The sequence below is a fragment of the Theobroma cacao genome, chromosome 4 (genome assembly GCF_053813885.1).
Source record: "Theobroma cacao isolate CCN51 chromosome 4, ASM5381388v1, whole genome shotgun sequence".
NCBI classification, from domain to species: domain Eukaryota; kingdom Viridiplantae; phylum Streptophyta; class Magnoliopsida; order Malvales; family Malvaceae; genus Theobroma; species Theobroma cacao.
This window is the reverse complement of record NC_142642.1, coordinates 35,184,127-35,201,185: the sequence shown is the minus strand read 5'-3', so window position 1 is coordinate 35,201,185 and position 17,059 is coordinate 35,184,127. Positions and strand designations below refer to the sequence as shown.

Below are 17,059 nucleotides of genomic sequence, written 5' to 3'. Positions count from 1 at the left end.
TACAAGACTTTAATTCGTATTAAAATCTTAAAATTAATAAAATAATCAGAATTTATTAATTTTTATAGGGTAAATTATGATCACATTTATCAGAAGAAATATATATTTTTAAAACTTTTAATTTAGATAAAAAAAATGTAAGTGAGGAACCATGCTAAATTAACAAATTTAAACATATTTCATTAAATATTTTAAGAATAATTTTAAAAAATTTTCTTGAACTATTTTAAGAAAGATTAAATAAGTTATGATTAACTACTGATTAGTTATCATTAATCAAGATATTACATGTCATTTATATCATATAATATTGACATATCATAATAGATGAAGATATAGTATATTAATATAATATTATAAGATAGTCACATTATATTTTTATTTTTTATTTCATCATTAGGTTAACATCACATAAAAATAAAAACAAAAATGATGTTCTAACTAATGAAATTCGTAAGTCATAGAGATTTATTTAATTTAAATTAAAAATACATAATTTTGATTAAATATAATAAGAAATAAAAAAATTTAAATTTTTTTAAATAATTTAATTTTTTAAATACATATTATATTATTATAAAATGTATATAAAAAATATTATTATCTAAGTTATGTAATTTTTGGCAAAATCACAAAATTAAGAGGTATTGGCGAAATGGCATCCTATTAATGTGATATTTAGGCATATAATTTCATACTTACTGCAATATTAGCAATTTAATAATAAACTTATACTAGTTTTCTTTTATGCATTGAAGAAGAAAAATTAAATCGAGATACACAATCACAAAGACCTTTCTTATTTCAAATTATTATAAATTAAACAAGAATACATCGTCGCTAGAGACCGTGTACGTGTTACTCTTTTCCTTAGTTAACACGCTTTCATGCATAAAAATAGAAAAAGTCTTCGTTCTTCTTCCACAGCAGGCGCCCCTGTTAACCTGCTAATGTTTCTTTATTCTTTTCTCCCTTCGACTTCGAGGGTGTCATCAATATTCACCGAGGAGAAAGTCAGAACTTGTCTTGAGCAGAGGGATCGGAGATTTCATATATGTTTTGGTTATTGCGGGGATCAAAGCAAAGGGCCAGGGAGCACTTTAAACTACTTTGCTTGGCTAAGCAGAGCTGACCAATTCTGCCAGTGAAGGTGCTCATCATATTGATTTAGCTTTGCTTCGTTAAATTATATGTATTCAATAACTATAATCTGCCTTTCCATAACTTTTAGCTTTAATTCCCTTCTCTTCAAAACTTGGTTTGCTTGCATGTACTTGACAAGTTCCTTTTATTTGGCTTCATCTCTTCCTCTGTTCAAAGTATTCAGTTAAACATGGGTTGGTCCTTGTGTCAATTATGAAGTAAACGATGGTAGATAACGCTTCATCAGTTCACAAGGAGTAGGTCACAGTTTCTATGCTAATGAAACTAATAGATTGTAGTTAGAAACTGGCTTGTGTTTGTAATTCTGTATCAAAGTTCATTATAGTTTTACCCTGCTGAGGTTTGATATTTTTGTTTGCAAAGCACTTGATACATGATTAAGGCAGCAAAGGAATCGTTTAATGTGATGAATGGAGAAGAGTTGGAGGAAGGCTACTCAGCCAAGTCTAGAGAGAAATGTGATAGAAGTAGTGAAATTGGCATCCTAGACCCACCGGCAGGGCTGGCGGTGGGACCACCCGCATTGCCTTTAAAAGGAGCAGCAGTACAATCAGCACCACAGATAATGGCTCCGAAAGGATCAGTTCCACCACCTATGCCACAGAAAAAACAAGTTGCACCCCCACCCCCACCACCACCACTTGGTGCTGGAAAATTGTTTAATCAAAAGCGAGCCACCGGTAAATTGAAGAGGTCCAGCCAAATGGGTAATCTGTTTAGGGATCTGAAAACAAAGATGGAGGGGTCTAGTCTGCAAGTTAAGCCATCTAGTAGAACGAAGAAGCAGTTAGGGGGTTCTGCTGGAGGGAAAGAGGGATTGGCTGCCTCTTTGGCAGAGTTAACAAAAAGGTTTGCTTCCTTCCTTTCCAAGCCTTCTTCCATTGAAAAATCATCTAGCTACGGTTAAATTCAGTAACAAGGGTGTTCTCATTCGTTTTCCTTAGATCGCCATACTTTCAGCAAATTGAAGAAGATGCTCAAAAGCATGCGAAAACGATCCTGGCATTAAAAATAGCTATAAATTCTTTGCAAACAAAAGACATGATTAAGCTGATTAAGTTCCGAGAAAATGTGGAAGCCTTTCTTGAAAACCTAACGGATGAAAGTCAGGTCAGTATGTAGCAAAATCCTAAACTTTCAATCCATTAGTCATCATCGTTGTTATCCTCCGTGGCTGAACTTCCTAAATCATCATGGTTTTTAATGCTTTTAAGGTGTAGGTGCTAGCAAAGTTCCAAGATTTCCCTACAAAGAAACTGGAAACGATAAGGACAGCTGCAGCATTGTACTCAAAATCAAACCTGATAGTTTCCAACTTGAAGAAATGGGAGGTAAAACCACCTACAGGGCAACTGTTGCACAAATTCGATTGCTATTTCAGCAAGGTAAGGTTCACGTTTCTAATACTGTATATTCATGTTTTATAAACTGATCATGAAAGAATAAATAGATTTTTGTTGCATTCATTCGCTCTTAGTACAAGCTCTTGTACAAGCCTATTGGGAGATAACAGAGCTGTACATAGAGAAAAATGGCTGCTGATATACAGAGTTTAACTATACAAATCATCACAGATAATTCTTATCCTTGGTCCATAATAATTTTACCATATTTTTCTGGGTGGTGAAGGTTAAAGAAGAATTAGATGCATTTGAAAGGATCAAAGATGAGGAATCCAGGCAATTCAAGAGCCATGGTATTGACTTCGACTTCAATATATTTACAATGATCAAAGAACTAATGGTGGATGTTTCCTCCAGTTGCATGGAGCTTGCACTTAAGGTAGTTTTGAGCAGTAATTTCTTTTGTTAACCAAGCAACTTACCCAGAACAGCTATCCAAACTATTTCTGTGGCGTTCATGACTTCATTCTGGTTCTGGTTTTCTCTTCCAGGAATGGAGAGAAACCAAGGGTTCAATGGTGAATAAAAACAATGGATGCCAGACTGATATACAAACAAAAGGAAATATTCAATTGCTTTGGAAAGCTTTTCAATTGGCATTCAGGGTCTATTCTTTTGCTGGTGGACACGATGATCGTGCTGACAAGTTAGCCAAAGAATTGGCTAATGAATTTTTGTGTGATTCTTCAAATCAGTGATCCCTGCCTCCCCAAAACCAATAAACAAAACTTCATTTTTGCTAATTATGTGCCTGTAGCTTCATATATTTTTCAAATTGGATAACTAGAAAGGAACTTAATAGCCAAAAGAAAGGAAGCTGTTTGTATAGTGGTTAAAAAATGAAAAAATTGCACTTAATCCTGTTATACCCTTCTACTTATTTACCTACTAACAACATTATACCATAAGAGTATTTTTCTTTCTAATCATTATATTGCGTGGGATCAAGTAGGGCTTAAGAATTTTTCTCCATGAAAACAATTCTTCCTTATTAAATTAAAGTTAATTTTCATCTAATAATATTATATTATGATATAAGTTAAAACTCTCAAGACACCAATTGCAAGTGAGTAATTGATGATGGAATAATGGAATCTTAATTTGCCTCTTAAAGCTTAATATGTACTGAAATTTCATTTAATTTAAGAAATTGTGACTGTTAAAAGAAGAGAAAATATTGTATAATATAAAATGGTAGAAAATGCAGAGAAATGTAAATAATGCCTTGAATAATCTAAACTATGTATGTTACATAGTTTTTTTTATATATATATATATATAATTAATCTTTAATCTTATTCATAATTTAACTTTAATTAACATTATTTTAGAATTACTTGTTAACAGTTACAATTCATATTATAAAATACTTGTTAACATGGACTTGAGTTGAAGAGTTTTCTTTCATCCCTTATGGGAGTCATCAAGACAAAAGGAAGGTTTGGAAGGATAGATGAATAAGAAAGAGCAAGAAGAATTATTAACAAGGAAATTATTTTAAAAAATAATGTAAAATAGATAGTTATATTTCTTCATGTAGTTTATATAATTCAAAATCTATACTTCATTAAAATATTTTTTGAAGTTTTATATACCTTTTTTTTGTCTAAAAATGACAAGACTTAATGCTTCAAACAAATTGGGGAGATAAGATTAGTTATGACTAAGAGAAATGATATTGTAAACCGACCTTAGCTCAGTTGGTAGAGCGGAGGACTGTAGTTGGTCTAAGCCCACAGCTAATCCTTAGGTCGCTGGTTCGAATCCGGCAGGTCGGATTCATTTTCGAACTTTTCTCTTCTCAAAAGAGACCGAATATTTCAATAGCAAAAAATTCGTTTTTTATTTACTTTTCATTAAAGCAGCAAAACAAACATTCAGGCAAAGCAGCAACGCCAAATCCAAGTACAAACAACCAGTTAAAAAAATCGTTTCGTCTTACTATCGGTTGCTTAAATCCGCGAATAAGAAAAAAAAAATGGTAAGAACACGGAATTTTACCTTCCTCTACTTCACTCTGTTTGGTAGCCTAGAAAGTAATTAGAATGTAAACAAAATTCAGTTTTTAAGTTGCGGATCTTAGTAAATATTAGCTCAATTGCATTACGTTTTTATTTTCTTATTTTTTTCTTATAGAAGAAAAAAAACTAAATTTCTCTTTCTTTTTCCATCTGTTTTCCTTCCAATTTTTTGTTGTTTTGGATCCAATTGCTTGATTTCTAGCTTGTTTTAGCTTTTTTTCTTTAAAAAAAATAATTAACTGTTTTCTTAAATAGATTATTCATTTTACTCCATAAGCTTAATTGCAACCTTTTAGTAATTCTTCTTACTGAATGTAAACAAAATTTAGGCAAACACATTGAGGCTGTATTTGACTTGCATAAGGAACACTCTTGAGGCTGCCATGTGTCTCCAGGTATGCAAATCAAATTTTCATAATTTTACTGTAAAGTAATTGCTACTGAGTATCCACAGAGAGATAGTAATGGCTGGAATTTTTGTTCTGAATTTGTTTGAATAGATTTTGTGCCTGTTATCTGATTGAATTTGAAGAGTCCCATGATTTCATGTTAGATTTTGTATTCGTGGCAGTTAGAATGGCTTGGAAGAGGAGATGTGTTTCATTAGCTTTTTGTTTGACATAATGATATGTGATTAAGATCTGAGGATCTAACTTAATCAGAATGCTTAGGGATGTTTAGGATTTTTGTTATGTATCTGAGTTTTAGTTTAAAAATGATGGATAAATTAGATTGCTGCCAATGACTAATATGGTTCATAGGGAGCTTTTTGTGATTTACAACTATCTTGTTGTTGTTATGATGGTTTTGGATATGTCTTATGTGGCTATGCTGATAATTTATCATGACATTACTTGCTTGGCATTATTAATCTTTATGAACTGTGGTGTACCTTTCGAAGAACTATATGCATCATGAAAGATGGATTCCAATTAAATGTGTTAGCCTGGAAAGACCTTCATTTGTCAAAATTTTCTTTCACATGATATATGTGCCCATTCAATCTTACTCTCTCTTGTTCACATGCTGGTCACAGAACTTTCCATGTCAAGAAGTTGAAAGGCATAATAAGCCAGAAGTTGAACTAAAGTATGTAATTCCATTTCAGTTTCATCTTTAACTTCTCATTGTAGAATTTGACTCTTTCTGACTGTATAAGTTATATGAAAAGAAAGTGATCAAAGTACTAACAAGTTGTGGAAGAAGATTTATTAAGAAACATAAATAAATATTGCTTCCCACATTTCCTTTTTGGTGTCAAATCGTGTTATTATTCTATATATTATGCTACTTATCTTAAGCTGATCATAGACTAGTCTTAACTGATTCAGCTTTTTAGTTATACTCTTAGATTCAATTGGCTAGTCTTCCTCGAATTGACAAAGTCTTGTATAAAATTTGCTATGTTTAGAATTTTTCTTTTCCAAAAAAAATAGTACTAATGTCATGGTGTAGGATCTGCATTTGATTTTTGACTCATACAAGCTAAATAAGCTCTCTGGTCCTTTCAAAATGATGTTTAGATTCTGACATGCAGGCATTGCCTTAAATCTTTGAGGCCATTCATGTATACAAATCCTTTATCGTGTTGTTTTGTTCTAGAAACTCTCTTATCTCATCTTTTTCTTTAGATTGCAGTCTTTGCTTCCTTACCCAAGGCACTGGCCTATTCAGAAAATTCTAGTTTCTTCTATTATGCAACAACACTTACAGCAAGGGGGCTACATGGGCATTTATCAAGCATGTTATTAGTTCCCACTTCTCGTATTTGTTTCTTTATTTGTTTGCAAGATATTATAAGCATTTGAAGCTTTTGATCTGCATGTTTTTGCATTTGGGTAATTCATATGATACTGTCTCCATTTTGATGACCAATTTGCAAGAGTAATGAATGATACCTGTCGAAAGAAATTTTGTGAAAACTTTATAATTTGATTAGAATCTTTTAACTCAAATGCGTAAGAGCGTTTCTTCTTTTTTTTTAAAAAATATAAATACCAACAATTAAAGTGGAATAGTTACCACTCTGATCTAACTGTGAAAACTGTTTCCTGTCCTGCATTGCTGCATTCTATGCTTCGAGACAAGCTTTTTATTTTTTATTTTTTCCATATTTTGCAGGACAAGCCCAGAACTTCTGCTAAATCCTGTAAGAATCATCTTCTTGACTCAAGAGACATATCATAACATTTCTTTTTTCCTTTTTTAACCTAAGAATTTGTTGGTCCTTATATATATATATATTGAAGAATGACAAAATTAAAAAATTCTAATAACTATATTCTATTTGGTCTTTCCTTTTAATTCATTGCTCATCTTTAATCCAAGATGATCTTTCCTTTCACTATTTGCTTTTGCTTTATAACAATTTTAAGGAAGCAAAAGGAAACTGTATAAAGCAAGAAGCAAAAGCAAACAATATAAAGCAAGTAGCAAAACAATGCAAAATGGAACCTTATTCTGTGTTTTGTGCATTTTTTTGCTGTAAAAATTTTAATTACGTTGGGCTCTGCATGCAGAAAATATGATAGATAAATCCACCTAGTATGGAATATGCATTTTTCTAACAATCTCTTATTTCTTTAGGTACTTTAACAATTTGCTTTAAGTTTGGGGAATTGAAAAATGTAACTTGGACAAACTAAACCTGGAAAGCCTGGATTCTACTTATTCATTTTTTGAATTTTGGAGCCAATAGGAGTTTTACATTACTAACTCAAGGGCTAGGCCACAAGTCAACCTCCACAGTTGACATTAACCACCTCTCAACCATGGGCCATGTCATACTCATACACCTTTCATCATGCAATCCAATGATGAGGCATATTGTCAAGATACATGCATATATGCATGTAAACTTGTGATTTTATCATTACCGGTAGAAATGTTTTATGTGATTTAATTGGTAGAATTAGCAAGTGGCTGGTTAGTTGTTCAGTCCCTTGTTTCTTAAACTTTTTATGTTGCGTTATGGATCTTTTTAATATGACCATTTGCCATTGCAGGTTTTGATATGTCGAAATGAGGCAGAAAAATGCTTAATAGAAACATCTATCAATTCACTTCGAATAAGCCTCAAGGTGAATATAAATAATCTTTCCCTGGATGTTTCTTTTGTCTGGCAGAGCTGCAAAGAGGATATGTTTAGTTTGATTCTATTTAAAGTGACGATATGAAATTTTCTAAGATAAGCCCTTTGCCTCCCCCTTCCTTTCTTTTTTTTTCTTTTTCCCCAAATTAATTGGACTTGTCTATTGCCCTGGGCTGTCGGTACACTGTTTGTTAAAGATTCCAGTTTGAACTTGGTTCAACCTTTGAAATCTATGTGTTGTACTTCCAGAGAGAAATTTTTCTTCCAGCTTGAGACGAATTATTAGGGGGAAATATCTCCTATTTTCTTCTCTTAGTCATCTAATTTAAAGCTCAGGAACCTGTTGTTTAATAATCTGAACTGCTGATGTTATGGAATTACGTGTTACTCTTCTTTTTATATACGTTGAGATTCAAGATAAGTAATCAGGTTATTGTAAACATAGAAAAATGTGGTGAGGAATATGGGAATAAAGCATAATTAATTTTTTTTTCTTGTATATTTCTGTAGCATACGTGTTGTATAGACTACGGTGCACAAGCTTTGTACTAAACTCATTTGGATGGAAGTTAGTTTTAGTTGAGACGTCAGGCAACAATTTTGTGACCAATGATACAACTGAAACATAGAAAATGGACTTCATATGGCTCAACATTTATTGGCTCTGAAGTTTGAAAGGAGCTTAGAGCACAATCTATCATCTTTTCATGGGTGATTGTCTGAAGTTAATGAAAGCATGTGTATTTTGGATAGTACCAAATTTGGTTTTTATGTTTCATCATTGATATCAATCTCAACTTACAGACAGCGGCACTAATTGCTCTGGAATAGCATAGCATTTTATAGCATTTTCATTTGATTTTGTTTCTTTAAAAGCTTATATTTAACCTATCATTCTCACAGAAGTTTGTTCTTAATTAAGATCAGGGTAATATTTGCAATTTTTTACCCTTTTTGTCCTTATATGTATACTCCTTCCTTCTTGTACAGGTAAAACAAGCAGATGAACTTGAAAACATACTGACGAAAAAGTTTCTTAGATTTTTGTCAATGAGAGCAGAAGCATTTCAAGTTTTGAGACGAAAGCCAGTACAGGTACATACGTTTCCATCTCGTAGTTGACACTTGATTTATTTTCTAAATTCATGTTGCTTGACAAACTCATGTGATTACCAATCAACTTGCTTGGCTCTTGAGGAATGATTATTTTACAATATTTTGCAATAGTGGTCTTAACAATCACTATATGCTTGCCAATTGCAAGTAGAAATCACTCTAAAATTTTCCTTTTTTCTATGCACTATAGCCTGGTAAACCTGATTAGCATATGTGCCTCAATCTTTTATATATGTTTCAATGCTGCAATGAATTATAGAATACAAATGGCTCTTAAATTTTGAAATCATTGATAATTGAAGCTGCCTTATGTGTAACTTGATTCCCACCCCCCCCCCCCCCCCCCCCTCTTTCCTTTTTTTATTATTTTGTTACTTATTCTGGAAACACTTTCTATTTGAGTGTACATAGCATTTGCTAATTGACTGAAGTAGCGAGTAGAAGAGCTTATCATGATGAGATTGGTTTTGTCTGTCATTATCTAATTCCTTCTTCCCCCTTGTTCAAGTCAGTAAATGTTAAGTTGATAAAGCATGCTTTTGGATTATGATATAGGTTTATTGTAAATGTGATCTAGAAATTGCTTTTGTTACTTCATTATGTTAGTGAGTTTTTTGGACTGTATTCCAGACTCAATTGTTTTTTTTTTTCAATTTTCAATTGCTGCTTCATTAAGCAGGGTTATGATATCAGCTTTCTTATCACAAACTACCACTGTGAAGAGATGCAGAAACAGAAGCTCATTGATTTTATTGTGCAATTCATGGAGGCAAGAATTTTCTTAACCTTATCTGTTGCCTTTGCCTTCCAATTAATTACTTAATCAAACATGCAGATATTGATAAACTCATGAGTTCTTTTCCTCTTTAAGATTTCCAAAATGTTTTAAGGTTTATACTCCTGAGATGGCAACCGTGTTATCATTTCACACATATATATGCCCTACATGAAAATTATTATTTGAAAATTTTGAAAAAATTAAGAACAATTGCTTCAAGAAATATGTTAAATTATTCCAATGCCTTAGTTTTGAGTTTTTTAGCTTCTGCTCTCTACCATGTATTATACTTCCTCTACTCAATTTGATTCTGGAACTTGTGTATTTACTGTTCCCAAACTTGTTGCTGAATATGTCTTTGTATCTTCTGTACCTATTTCATGATATTTTCTTCCTTCCTCTGTACAACCACTCCATCCTTTACCAACTAATTTTAAAGATACGGTAATTAGATCTGATTGTCATCCCTTAATTCTAAAACACCCTTCTGGCAAAACCATATACATGCTAAACCCTCTATAACCCTCCTTACATCTTCTCTTAAGCAAAAACAATACTCCTAGTTGCCAGTGATCTCCGGTACTCATTTTCTGATTTAAGGACTATTTTGCCAATAAAACTGAATTTAACTATAATTTCTGGCTTTCTTCTTGTTAGAACCATAATGCTTGTCAGTTGTTTCCTCATTCATGGATCTTCTATTGCAATTCAGCTCCATGCCAGGCCCTGTTTTACTGGATGACTTTTTAACAAATTGATTCTTGTCTTGTTCTGAAAAAGGCTAGGATAAAGCTTGGTTCTTGGCCTATCACTTTTCTACTTGAAACCGTACAAAACTAGCAATTGAGAGGCAATATCTGATCTTTCTTCAAACAGCTTCTGCATTCCCAGTATTTTCTTTAATTCAACCCTATAAATTTTAACTCCGATCCTTTGTCTGTGATATATCCTTGTTACTCCATCAAGCATGTTTTGATTGTTAATCCCTGAAACAGTATCTTCTGAAAATTTCAGGATATAGATAAAGAGATAAGTGAATTGAAAATGTCTGTCAATACACGGGGGAGGCTGGTGGCTACAGAGTTTTTGAAGCAATTTATCTAACATCCTGAAGATTATTGTATCTCTGAATGAATTTCGCTCCAGCAGATCCTTTAAACCATTTTGACGCGAGTGTCAATAATTCTCGGCCATGAGCTACATTCAGATGTCTTGCTTTGTGATCATTCATCAGAAGTAGTCATTGTCAAGTATATTTGATCAAAACAAGACAAATCTCTTCGTTGTGCTTTTACCTTCATATATGAACTCAGTTAATGAACAAGGAGGATAATATCTGTATAATTTTAAATTATGAACCAATTGACTGGAATTTTTGTGACTAAGATGAGTTTTCTTATTTCCTGGAAAATTAAGCAGCATGTAGGTTACTGTATCCTTTTTTTGTTTTCTTACACTAAGCCCACAAAAACCTTAACTTACTGCAAAACTGTCCTCACTTGCAGGTAAATTCTACAGTAAGGCTATGCATAAGAGTCATTAAATTAGGCTATGAATAAGAGTCATTAAATTTAGAAGTTTTTATTTCAGCTGTTGATCAATAAAAAAAATTGTAACTCGTTTACTCATCATATCAAACAGGTTAAAATGTTTTTTTAAATAACTTAAAAATAAAAATATTAATTAAAAGGGAAGAATTAAAAAAAATAACAGAATTTTTATGAAAATTATGATTCTACCGTAACAGGGAAAAGAAAATTAAAAAAAACACCAGTGAGTATATAAAACGACGTCGTGCAACTGTTTGTGACGTGTCTCTGACATGTAGCAGACTTGCTGTTGCCGCTCTCACCAAGGGCAGTAGGGTTTTGAAGGGGTTTTTTGGCCCTTTATCCAATTTAACATTAATCTCTTCTTGTCTTTTCTTTCTTTTTTATTTTTGTTGTTTGTTTTTTGTTTCAAGTCTTCATCTTTTCCATTCTCCATCTCTGCCATTTACTTTTTCTCTCGCTTGGCCGTCGATTTCCTCTGGGTAATTTCATTTCTACCTCCTCCTTTAATTATTTTAGGCTCGCAAATTAAAGAGGAAAATCAGGCTGCTTATTTTGCTTTGATGAATCTTTGGGTGCAGCTGCTTGTCCAAAACTGATGCAAAAATGCATAATATTCGTCACGTGATATCCCGTCTTTCATCTTCAAAGAAACCCATACCCTTTGCAAATGAGCCATTTCGAGCCATTGTGCAACGTGCTTTTTCTGTAAACTCAGGCGGTTCCGATGATCTAGGCTGGGACAGTGCTTCCTCGTGGTCCACTGGCTTGACCAAGGACCATTTCGACGGACAGGTCGAGGGTGGCCGGGCGGCTAGTGGAGATGCCTATCAATCCGCGGTGATTTCGGATCTTCAAAAACAAGATGATGCATTGAAAGAGTTGGAGGCCGAGAATAAGAAGAGTCGGGCTTTCCTGGATGGATGGGAACAGCGAATGCGTGACATGGGAGTGTTGTTAAAACAAGTGCTTGAGCCTGGTGCCAGAGGATCCTATCTTAAAGACTCCGAAAAGGCTCAAATGTACCGTTTGCATAAACAGAATCCCGAGGTTTATACAGTTGAGAAATTGGCTAAGGATTTTAGGATTATGAGACAGAGAGTGGAAGCTATTCTTTGGCTTAAGAAAGATGAGGAGGAAATGGAGAAAAAGCTTGGTCATCCTCTTGACGACTCTGTTGAGCTCCTTCTTGACACTTGCCCTGAGTAACTTCCTCGTTCTTTTTTTTTTTGGTTTGAGTTGCTTGTTCTTATTTTGTTTTCTCAGTCTTCGAAAATTTGATACTTGATTTGCTTGTCAAAGTGTTTGTTTTGATGAGTTTTAGGTAATGTCCTGATTTGTTTCTGAATTTATAAATGGCTGCTTGATGCATTGGATTGTAAAAACCTTTTGCTGCTAATATTAGTTAAACCTGATGCAGCTGGTATGTTCAGTGGTAATGATGGTGTTGAAAATGATAGAAGCGCAACATAGTACCTCTTATATGATAATCGCGGGTATTTTTATATTAGCTTCTAGTCTTGAAGGTATTGGGTTTGGTCACATATTGTCTACTCTTGCTCGCAGTTTTGCTCTGAGTTCATTCTGGTCGCAAGATGGTGATTGTTTTCAGTTCTTGAAATTAGTCAGAATCATATATTCATGTTTGATAATTTAGATAAGGGGATAGAAATAATCGAATTTTTAAAGGATTAGGGACTTTCTTGCGTGATACCAGTCTTATTGATCCCATTTATATTGATGTCTCCAATGCTAGCTAATATGCTTGAAATCCTAGGAAGTCCTAGTTTTAGAGGCTTTCATCCCGCCCACCCCGTGCACACACACAGCCGTTCTCTCCTTTCATTTCATGTTTCCATTAGGGAGCTTTCTTGCATGCTTTTCAAGTACTTGGTTTAGCTCCACATTTCACTTCCTGTAATAAATTCTCATGTGTTTTTGCACTTGAAAACACTATTTCAAGATACCAAAGAGTGTGTAAATAACTAAAAATTGGCAATATTTTAGTAGTGAATGGTTAGCTCATTTCCTGCTGCAGATTTTTTATTTCCCATGATCGGGAATTCCATGTAGCATCCCTTCCTTACAAACCTGACTTCAAAGTTATGCCTGAGGGTTGGGATGGCACCATCAAGGATCTAGATGAAGTTCATTATGAGATCTCCAAGAAAGAGGATGAAATGCTGTATCAAGAATTTGTTCAGAGGATGAACTTCAACAAAATGAAGGTATGTTGCTTTACTCCCTGCCTCTGCCTTCAAAGAAGATGCAAGAATTATAATCATTGATATAAACTTTGTCATTACTGCCGTTGCAAGTTTTGCTTTTGCAGCTTTTGTCACTTTCAGATAATTTATTTCTCTACTTGGTTTTCTTTCTCTCTCTGTCTCTCCCTTCCTAGTGTTTGGGTACAGAATGCTTAGTTTGGATGAATTTACATTCGAATAGACTAAGTGGTGACCTTATATTGGAAGATGTGTCCATCTTGAAATCTGGAGACAGGAAGAGGTGGACTGGTCAGGCATTGACAAATTAATTGAATAAAGTTTTGCATCTTTTGTCATTATGAGGGATAAAAGATGATAAGTTTTTGAGAAAGTAAAGTTTCTAATGACTAGGAAGCAAAGTTTGCTTATTTTGAATTTCAGATGTCATCATTGTTTTTTTGTTTACTCTGTCAACTAATCAACGGAACAAAATTGTTACTGTGGTTATGGCGTTTCACAGGTTCCGTTGAGGCCTTTTCTCTGTTATGTAACTTTTTTTTACTCAACTCTACATGCTAAAATCAACTGGCTAGCTTACAATTAATTCTGTTTTATGTTTGAAATTAATGCCAATGTGGTTTTGCTTGTATACAGATAGCTGGTGAGGTGAAGCGCCACAAGTATAGTAGGAGGCGCTCCTCTGAGGGTTGGAATTTCACAGTAGAGAAACTGGGATCAAAAGGAAAGCGTGGAGGTGGTGGCGGGTGGAAGTTTGTAAGTTTGCCAGATGGATCAAGTCGACCACTTAATGAAATGGAGAAAATGTACGTAAGACGAGAGACACCACGCCGCAGACGTAGGATTCTCCCATGATGGCTAAGCCTCTGTTTTGCTTCCTGTAAGGATTTTGTGGTAGTTCTTGACATCTTGTGCTTGCATGGTTTGGAGTCTGAGCTGCTGTCATCTTCATAACCAAAAGGAGTGGGAAAATTTGTATCTTTCTTTAGCATCTTTTGGGAGCAAATATTCCTCTAAGCTACTTTTGAAGTTTAGTTTGAGGCGTGTTTCTGAGCTATTAATCTGCTCACCATGTTTATCATAGGGGAATAGATGGTATTTTCATCAGGCAGTATTTCAGGATATGAATTTTGCTCTGTTGAGCCTTTTCCATGGCATCATTGCCATTTCCCAATAATTAAAGTGGCTTTGGACTAAATTTGAGTAGCCCTTACGAGCCTCGTGTATAAGACATACTTGTTTGCACATTTTCGATTCTTTTGGGATTACAAAACAAGAGAGCCAATCTCCCATCAGAGCCACTCAAAAATGTAATTCCCCTTTGCCTTAAAATCGCAAAACAAGGAGCATCAATAAGCAGGCCATGTTTGAAGCAGAACTGTTCGTTAACTCAAGAAAAACTAAGAATCAAATATCAAGAAACAAGAAGGAGGTTTCATGTCTGAGACATAATTGCTGCAAAGATGGAGGAGAAAATCCCAAACATAAACGCAGAAAATTTTTACTTATCCAAAAACTATCTAGTTTTTCCCGTTATTCATGCAGCCATTACATGGAAAAAAAGGATTTGCTTAGACAATATCATCTATGTTTATTTTATTTGAACACAGACATAAAAGTTCCACAAGATGCAGAAGAATTACTTGGATATATGAGACTGATCTACATTGCCAATTCAATTTCACCTCTAAGCAAATACTTTGGTCAGTAGCTTTCGTCTCTTCATTCCTAAGGGTGGTGATGAACTTAATCAAACTCTGGGAATCAAGAGAGAATCCACTCAAATTTGCCCCAACTGTGTTCACATTGGTCCATACCTGTACAGTATCAAAACCAAATACGAGCAGGATTCTCATAATTACTTCCTTCAGCCATAAAACGGCTGATTAAACTTATCTGATTATGCATAATTTATTGCAAGAGAACTGACTAGAGATAGCGGTAAAACGATACTTCAAGTATGGAGAAAAAAAGTATGCCACTCAAAACACAAACAATTTGAGCTCAGGCACGCACTAGTGTATACCAGCATCATGTGGTAGTCAGTTACCGCAAGTTGAGCACCTTTAGTGTTCCAAAATTTTGATCTTCTCAAGACAGTTCTGCATGTGCTGGGTAACATCAGCTGAGAGACGTGCTCCAACCATAAGCTTGTACTGCTCAAATTTTAATTCATCACACTTCAAGGCAGTATTTTTACAGGCCCTTATACTTCCTAGAACAAAGAAAAAACTAGAAATAAATCATTCGATCTTTTTTAAACATTTCAAGAATTTCATACTAAATTATGCACATTGTTGAAGTCTTAGCTTTGCTTAGAATTACACAACAGATTTCAACATACACATCATGTAAAAAGAGGATGGGTAAAACAAGAAATGTGGCAGGCCAAGAAGCAGATGTTGTGTGCTTAATCATTCTCCACATTAGACAACCGAAACTCTTAAAAAATCTTCTCATGTTAAAACTTTTTATGTACTAAGTTAAATTACCTCCCCTTATAGTTTAACAAACATGAACTTCAAGCTCGGAAGACATAAATAAAAACAAAAAAAATTCTTTCTAACACCTAAATCATTACTAACATGCCATTTAGGTTTCATAATTACAGTTGCTTTTATAACTTACCACTAAGATCCAGTAAGTTGAACAGCACAGGGCAACTTCCAATACTCCTAACCAAGCTTATTGCAGACCAAATTTTTTGGTAGTCCTCTCTTGATGCTCTGATAACGCACAGCTTTGTAATAGGATTGACATATTTAACTACACCCCCCCCCCCCCCCCCCCCCCCCCACCCCCAAAACAAAAAAAAGAGGCAAAGATCATTAGAAGCAAGAAATTCCATTTAGAAATCAAGGGAAAAACAAGCTAGAAAAGAACAGGCACCATGGTTTATGTTATACCTTGGAAGGATCCAAGTGAAGAGGCTAGACCGCATTCACCAAAGTTGACAAGAATGCTATCCTTGATTGCTTTTGAGATGTTAAATTGGGTAACTACAATAGGGTCATCCCCCAAATTTTCTTTATTTGGATCCAGAAAGACCTCCATTACCATGTACCTGTTCTTAAATCCCACCATTATCTTTTTCTTTCCCTGCTTTATAACAAACAATCTTATCAAACGACTTCATTCGGATTTTTATTTTCAGCAAAATTTCATCTTTCCAATATACTGTCAAAAGAAAAACCCATCTGTAATCTCATGGAGAGAGAGGGAAATTTATGACTCCATTCACAATTTTTGAACAAACCCTTGAATTTAATACCAAATAATGAAGTTAACTCAAAACCCAGGTATAAAATGGCATAAAAATAATTCAAATGAGGCTCACCAGTCACCGGTCGCTGATCTCTTGCAGTGGTGAGGGTAGCAGCAGCAGCCTAAGTGACACTAATAAACTATGGCGGTAGGGGACGTTTTAAAGGGTTCTTATATTTACTTTCAGTCGGGCACGTTTCAAAACGCAAAACTACCTTGTCGTTTCATCAACCGTTTTCTTTTCTTTTAGCTTACGTTTCTCGCAATCTAAAGTATAATGTTGAAGAGAACTGGAACATGACACCTTTCCTTTTTTTGTGTTTCGCTTGAGCCACCACCCATAACTCGGCAGCACTCAAACCACCAGTAACCCCATTGTCACAACTCAGAAACCTAAAATCTTTCATTTCTTTATTATTCTTTTAGTTAGTATTTCTTTACCTACTT

The 17,059-nt window shown here is 34.3% G+C and overlaps 4 protein-coding genes and 1 non-coding gene across 12 annotated transcripts; 4 read left to right on the top strand and 1 right to left on the bottom strand.

The window, feature by feature from the left end:
* The first annotated feature begins 937 nt into the window (after positions 1-937).
* Positions 938-3,455, top strand: LOC18602695 (uncharacterized protein At4g04980-like). The gene is made up of 6 exons (XM_007034250.3): positions 938-1,150; positions 1,528-2,013; positions 2,109-2,274; positions 2,385-2,549; positions 2,794-2,946; positions 3,059-3,455. Exons 2-6 carry the CDS (start codon positions 1,538-1,540, stop codon positions 3,263-3,265), a joined length of 1,167 nt encoding a protein of 388 aa, XP_007034312.2. The 5' UTR covers positions 938-1,150; positions 1,528-1,537; the 3' UTR covers positions 3,266-3,455.
* A 797-nt stretch (positions 3,456-4,252) lies between these two features.
* TRNAY-GUA (transfer RNA tyrosine (anticodon GUA)) lies at positions 4,253-4,345 on the top strand. The gene is made up of 2 exons: positions 4,253-4,289; positions 4,310-4,345. It is a non-coding gene; the product is annotated as a tRNA-Tyr (tRNA).
* On the top strand, positions 4,330-10,984 carry ARPC4 (binding protein). The gene is made up of 8 exons (XM_007034248.3): positions 4,330-4,548; positions 4,918-4,983; positions 5,625-5,677; positions 6,710-6,737; positions 7,594-7,668; positions 8,670-8,774; positions 9,475-9,564; positions 10,588-10,984. The coding sequence occupies exons 1-8, from the start codon at positions 4,546-4,548 to the stop codon at positions 10,675-10,677; spliced, it is 510 nt and encodes a 169-aa protein (XP_007034310.1). The 5' UTR covers positions 4,330-4,545; the 3' UTR covers positions 10,678-10,984.
* A 465-nt stretch (positions 10,985-11,449) lies between these two features.
* On the top strand, positions 11,450-14,577 carry GCD1 (ribosomal protein L20). The gene is made up of 4 exons (XM_007034247.3): positions 11,450-11,605; positions 11,705-12,328; positions 13,162-13,351; positions 13,985-14,577. The coding sequence occupies exons 2-4, from the start codon at positions 11,730-11,732 to the stop codon at positions 14,201-14,203; spliced, it is 1,008 nt and encodes a 335-aa protein (XP_007034309.2). The 5' UTR covers positions 11,450-11,605; positions 11,705-11,729; the 3' UTR covers positions 14,204-14,577.
* A 252-nt stretch (positions 14,578-14,829) lies between these two features.
* On the bottom strand, positions 14,830-16,836 carry EMB1687 (ribonuclease P family protein / Rpp14 family protein). Of its 8 annotated transcripts, none has more exons than XR_001927402.2 (5): positions 16,686-16,835; positions 16,255-16,447; positions 15,977-16,114; positions 15,365-15,563; positions 14,830-15,165 (listed from the first exon to the last, which is right to left on the bottom strand). XR_001927402.2 is itself a non-coding variant. In XM_007034241.3 (5 exons), the coding sequence occupies exons 2-4, from the start codon at positions 16,430-16,432 to the stop codon at positions 15,415-15,417; spliced, it is 465 nt and encodes a 154-aa protein (XP_007034303.2). In that variant the 5' UTR covers positions 16,433-16,447; positions 16,686-16,835; the 3' UTR covers positions 14,830-15,165; positions 15,375-15,414. The 8 variants fall into 8 exon arrangements, 7 of the variants coding, with proteins under 7 accessions (XP_007034303.2, XP_088662148.1, XP_088662149.1 ...); XM_007034241.3 differs by having other exon boundaries at positions 15,375-15,563; XM_088806022.1 differs by having other exon boundaries at positions 15,399-15,563.
* Between the last annotated feature and the right edge of the window lie 223 nt (positions 16,837-17,059).